At 36.9% G+C, this 6,312-nt stretch overlaps 1 protein-coding gene across 1 annotated transcript; it reads right to left on the reverse strand.

Annotated features, from left to right (window-relative positions):
* Positions 1-3,044: 3,044 nt before the first annotated feature.
* On the reverse strand, positions 3,045-5,835 carry LOC126818569 (protein DBF4 homolog A). Its single transcript, XM_050546030.2, has one exon. The coding sequence runs from the start codon at positions 5,659-5,661 to the stop codon at positions 3,802-3,804; it is 1,860 nt and encodes a 619-aa protein (XP_050401987.1). The 5' UTR covers positions 5,662-5,835; the 3' UTR covers positions 3,045-3,801.
* Positions 5,836-6,312: the final 477 nt, after the last annotated feature.

The raw sequence follows: 6,312 nt of genomic DNA on the forward strand, positions 1-6,312 counted from the left end.
CTCCTCAGATCCGAAAACCCTGTTAACGCGATGGAGTCAACCATTTTTAATGGATTTTTTTCACATTTTCACATTGGGGTCATGAGAGGTTAATCCCCATCGATATTTAGCGTTCCGCGACCTTCCCTTCATAAGTAGCTAACTGTAGTTATAAGTTTAGTCACGGAAGTGAAGGCAACGTGAAGCTTAAAGATCAAATAGTACTACATAATAGAGGCTACAATTTTGATCTATTCCAATTTTGGGTGGAGTATTGGCTTCATGAGAGAACGAACATTATCGATATTCGGCGTTTCATGACGTGATGTTTCGATGTAAAGCATTAGCACTAAGAGAGGATTTGAGATCGGAGAGGATGAACTCTTTTGATTTTGAGAATGCTGCGACTTTCTGTTCCACAAATATAGTATGTGATCCTAAAAGCTTGTGAACACTGCAGAAATTATATTTTCTTGAAGGCATTGAGGATCCTTATCGAATTTGCTAAACATTGAAGTTTTCCTTTTGGATAAGTGGGTGGCTATAACTGTGGGCTTTTTCATTGAGACCTAGCTGCTGTGTGGGCGTATTTTCTCAAATTTGCACCGGACTGTATTTTGATTGTGTAATTGTGCATATTTTCATATCTGTTGATATACAACATATAATGCACAATAATTTGAGTTCTCAAACAGTGCCAATTTATTTCAGATCGTCAAACATAACTTTAAGGCATTTAGAGTAGATATGTTATAGTACAGATTTACCGATATCGCTCTAATAGAGATAAACCTTTAAACGAAGATATGTTGAAGTTAATTTGGTGATTTTATTATCAGACATTAAATTGATCTGTGCAGGTGGTTTTCATCGTAACAAATTACAGAAAATTAGAAATATAGAAACACAAATTTCTAAGATAATATATGATGCCTAAAATTAGCAAGACCGGAGTGGAATGGGGTTTAACGTTTGGTCAATACAATGCTTCAATCATTTTGAGACCAACATATTTAAAAATTATGTTCTATAATACGTCGGGGAACCACGATTGCTCAGTCAATAAGGCGCAGGCTCCTAAACAGGGGGTCGGCGGTTCGATTTCGGTATTGGTCAGAAAGGTCTCTGGCTTCCCATTCATAATGCCCAGAAACGAGTGGCTGGGTAGGAACAGTTTAGTCGTATGAGTCGGACGAAAAACCGGGATTCCACAAAAATTCCACAAAGATAGATGGAAACGGGAAAAATGTCCCACGTGGCGCTCTGCATGACGTATACCCCTCGTCGGTGTAAAAATAAAAGCAGTATGTTTCAATTAATAATAATAACGATGTAAGGTAGGACACTATTGCTCGGTCAGTGGTGTTTCTTTCTGTTATTCTTCGATTTCCACATGTCATGTTTTTTTACGTACCCCCCCCCCCCCTACCAAATGTAACTACTGGAATTTTTATTTTCTCGTCAGCCTTTGCTGGCACCACCCCTGACTAGTCCAGAATACAGTTACCATGACCTCCCCCACCCATCTACTATGGTCCCATGGGACAAGGCAACATAATCAATAACTCATTCGTTCTCTTTTCTCATTTTCACCTCTGGGCTAATGAAGACGGGTCCAGCACCAGAATTATAAAAAGCTAAATGTGTGTAAAACGCATAATGACATCCGTTCTAATGAAATCTAGATATTTCCATGTGGTTTGTGTACTATCCTATTTCTTGGTGGGCTTTTGAAATCCAAGTCCAAGTGCGTGTCGTGTAAGGTACAGGATATACTTAGTCTTTCTCTAACACCTGATACCACTTCTCTTTTATTTGGAAAATTCGGGTAAGAGTTTATTATACCAAGATTTTGTATTATACAATTGTCCCTATACTTTCTGAAAGAAACTTGTATAAAAATGGAAAAATCGTCGTGCAAATATAATACAATAATTCATCTTTGACAATGCTGGTCAGAGGAGAAATGTGTCTTATGTTAACATTTGATGCTTGTTATGTTTTTACCCGAGCGAAGCGGGTCACATGTGTTTCGTTCGTTTATCATCTTCACATTGCTTAACCATTCTTTTGAGAGGGTCGCTTTTTTAGTATTTTCATGTTTATGTGAACAGCAAAAATGTGGCCTTCACGGAGTATTTTTTGGGATATCTATTCAATTGATATTCATGTAATGTAAATGCGTGTTAATGTTATTCAGCCTCATGCAGACTTAACTAAGTGGAATTGATAAAACATACCACGTTTATCCCTTGGTTAAAGCAAAAAACATTAAAAACAATGTTAATTGTAAGATCTCTGTCGACTTTCGGGATTATGGTGGTCGAATTAATGCTCTTGAAACTAATTGTTATTTCCGATATTGTCCGGCTGTCGAACTCTATAAACTTTTTATCTGTGACTAAAACTTTGTATCCACGAAGCTAAAACCTACATAAATTGGCCAAAACGTTTTACTGCAGACTGCGTTTTTTTGGGTTGTCTACAAAATATCTTGAGTGAAGGGAGACAACACCATTGAAAGCGACTCCGGTGGATCTACAAAATAGCTGTATGAGTGAAGGGAGACAACACCGTTGAAAGCGACTCCGATGGAACCACACCACAGTTCTAGTCTGGATTGACTTCAATGTTAAAATCGGTGTGTATCTTGCGATATAACATTTAAAAGCATGTGGCAGATTCTAACCGTTTTACCCACAACGAGATCAATAGATCACAAGCATCTAACAAAGATCTTGAAGTGGGTTGCCGATCTAACATAAATGCCTACTAACTACCCTATGTATGCCATCAAATTTGAAGTTTAATTTTTCATACCATGCCGGTTTATATTCTCAACCTTTCGCATTAAACTCTTGATCAAAAATTATGCCAAAACGTGGCAGAAAGACTAAATCCAGACCCATTTTATCAATTCTAATCAAAAAATTGTTGTATTTGGTTCGCCCCCCCCCCCACCACACACTTATTAATCGGGTCTAAAAGATATTTTCAAAATTATAAATGGCATGTAATAGTGACCAATGAAAATTAAGAGAAAAACGAAACAAACTTAGCATGAATTTATTACAAAAAAAAACGTATTAACAATATTATTACACATCATAATAAAAGTAACGTGAATGTAATTGCAGAATTTCACTATATTATGTCAATTAAAATGGTGTACTGGTATACAAGAAAATGGATTTTTGTTTAGATTCAAGCGCCTACTTAAAACGCATGTAGTCCAGTTTGAAATTTATAACACAAATAAGAAATGGTCTTCTCTGTGTAAACATAGCACAAAGGTTCGGGATTTCATTTAAAATATAAAAATAGCCTTTCGGATCTATTAAAACCGCCGACTGTTGCTAGCAACAGAGACAATGTGTTAATAACTGTTATCCAAAAAATGAAATAAGTACATAATCAGAAGAAAAACAATTTGCACTTGACAAATATTTTCGGGTTTAATATCCTACAAATTAAATGTAAAAAAAAGAAACAACTAACACAATATCACATTATAAATTGCCCAACGTTTGACTAAGTTAATTGGGTACTGAATGGATTGAGATTCCAATGTTAGTTCGACACTAGAAATAGGCGAAAAATAATTATAAATGTAGACCTACTGGCCTTGCACACGAGTCAACATTTGGACAGATTATTGCACATCCATAAAATCAAATGTGATAATAAAACAGGACCCACAAAAATGTCAGTTTGAGTATTATGCAGATAAAATAAATAAAAATGTCAAAATAAAATAATAAGTTATAACCGAGTTATCAATGGTCTTTGGTGTAACAATATCGTGATTTGGACAAATCGAAATTAAAAGTTTAGAGTTCTTTGTCGTTTTCTGGACGGACTATTTTCATGGATATTACTATTCAAATCATTTGATTCCCCTAAGGGTTTTTTAGATTTACCGGCGCTAAACACAAGTCGACATTCTCCCGTTTTTCGCACTTTCCAAAACATTTTCAAATTAGTTTTCTGTCTTGCGGGTGTCACTTTACATAGTTTAATTTTAAGCTTAGTGTCATCTGTTTTCTTTGTATAATACACACACTCGTCTAACACATCGTCGTGTTTGCGTTTTTGGGGCTTAACTCGATCATCGTTGATTACCGGCATTGTTCTCTCGATCGCTTCGACGGCGGTTTGTTTTCGATTCAATTGTGGGGATAGGAGCGGCATTTCGCCAGACGAACTGTTTTCCTCGGCTCTGGGAGTGCTAAAAGACATACCGACTTCTGGTTCCGAGTCACTGTACGACGGTTCCACGCCAACAGGCTTTGGTAAACCGGGAACAACTTTTCCGGGCACAATATTTTTATGTTCATTGGTGTCATGTGTACCACAAGACATAACGTCGAAATTAACTAGACTCGAAACTGAGGATATATTTGGCGCCTCACTTAAAGTCCAATTATGAATCAGGTCTTTTAGAACGTCAGTTTGGGAATCTTGTTGAGAATCGTCACTAAACATATTTGTCGCATATTCTACGTTATTCGGTTCAGCTTCGGCGTCTGCTTTAGTTGAGGGTGGTAAAATGGAGTTATCTCCCTTATACTGGTCTTGGAAATCATAGATAATCGTGTCACTGGACGTAAAATCTTGTTCTTCGTCCTCCATGGGCACAACCACGTCATCATTAATTTCCGTCTTTTCACTTGATTCTTTTTCTTTTTCCATGACAATTTCATTCGTATTATTATTCTCATCTTCTATTCTTTTATCAATAGTAGGTCCACTAGGATCAACCGGGTTAATTGAATTTGCCGGTCGCGGATTAATGCAGAATTTAGATAAAAATTTGCTAATGTTTGGTAGTTTGTCAACGACCGTTTCAATACCCTTAAAATTAGACTCGTCGTCAACGAACGAAAGGTGTTTTTCACTTAACAAATGCTCCTTTAATGAATTCTTAAAATAAAAGTCACACATTTCACAATAACCACCTTTGGCAGTGTAAAATCTAGTCGATTTAGCTTTCTTAAAACTTTTAACACATTCTGGCTTTTCTAACACCACAGGACCATCAAAGGGTGATCCGCCCCCATTATCTGCGTACACCATAGGTAATTTACTGAACTGCTTATGTAATGGTTTATATGACTTGGAGGCATCTTCTATTTTGACCACTATAATATCATTGTCCCAAGTTAAAGGCACTATATCGCCAAGTGTATCGCGTTTACTTTTAATTTTACTTGACCCAGTTAATGTTTTACATTTCTTTAAAAACGTGTGAACGTGTTCTATTTTTAGCCCCATTTCTGTGGCTTTTTGTATCATAACATTACTACTGAGCCCCCGATCCACTGCACTTGAATTTTCACTCCCATTCCCTCTGGCCTTGAGAAGGAGGGCTTTACCTCGACTAAGGGGCAGGCAGCTTCCCCCGGGGGATGGACTATCAGGATAAGAACTCCCATCTCTGGTATTATTACGACTGAGTTCACGTACACGATCTTGGCGTTTGTTGTTCTTGGTGTCTGTAACAAAAACGTGGATATCGTTGCCCAGAAAAGTCTCTACGTTACCTCCTAAATCGTGAATATGCTTTACTACCTTATTCCTCACAGAAACACTTCTTACGTCCACATAGAAAGTCTTATTAGCGAAAGATCTTGCACCGAAATTTAATTTTCTTCTCGCCACACCATCATCGGCAGTCTCCATGTCATCACAATGTAAATACAGTATTCACAGTTCGTATTTCCCTCTCAGTGGGTCACGTGACTTGATATAACTAGGTCACAATAATGGATCCCCGAAAGCAAGTTGATATCACAAGTCCACCGTATATATTCACGTATTCTAAATATATGTATGTCATAGAAACTACACAAAACTCTTATGTAGTATTCTGTAATACCTATGCTCCACAAACATCAACGTTACAAAACATATTGGCTAAATTACCCCGCCATGGCCCCCTAAGTTCATCTCACCCATTGGACGATCTCACTTTTAGCTTGGTAGGTAAATGGTTGGTCATTTTGTCTTTGGTCAATGAACCGTATCTGACATGCATCGTTGCAACATAATTTATTGAACTAATCAGATACAGGTTTGCCAGGAAAGAAAACCCCAAATCCTGCTTTGATTAATTAACAGTTTTTCAGCTGTGTCGAATACAAAATAAACGACTGAACCAAAGAATAAGTTTTTTTTAAAAAAAAAAAAAGTTTGACTTGAATTGCTATTTGTGAGTTTGGGTAGCAGAATCTTTTACGGCTTCTTCTTCAGCACATGCTGATTTCACTTAATTCTTTAATGGGAAAATTCAGGGCTGTTTAAAAAGCATTAACTATATACATATCTCATCTC

Source organism: Patella vulgata, chromosome 4 (genome assembly GCF_932274485.2).
Source record: "Patella vulgata chromosome 4, xgPatVulg1.2, whole genome shotgun sequence".
Lineage (NCBI taxonomy): Eukaryota > Metazoa > Mollusca > Gastropoda > Patellidae > Patella > Patella vulgata.

Excerpts from the sequence above, each read along its gene's own strand:
- LOC126818569 (XM_050546030.2), bottom strand. The coding sequence starts at position 5,661 with ATGGAGACTGCCGATGATGGTGTGGCGAGAAGAAAATTAAATTTCGGT.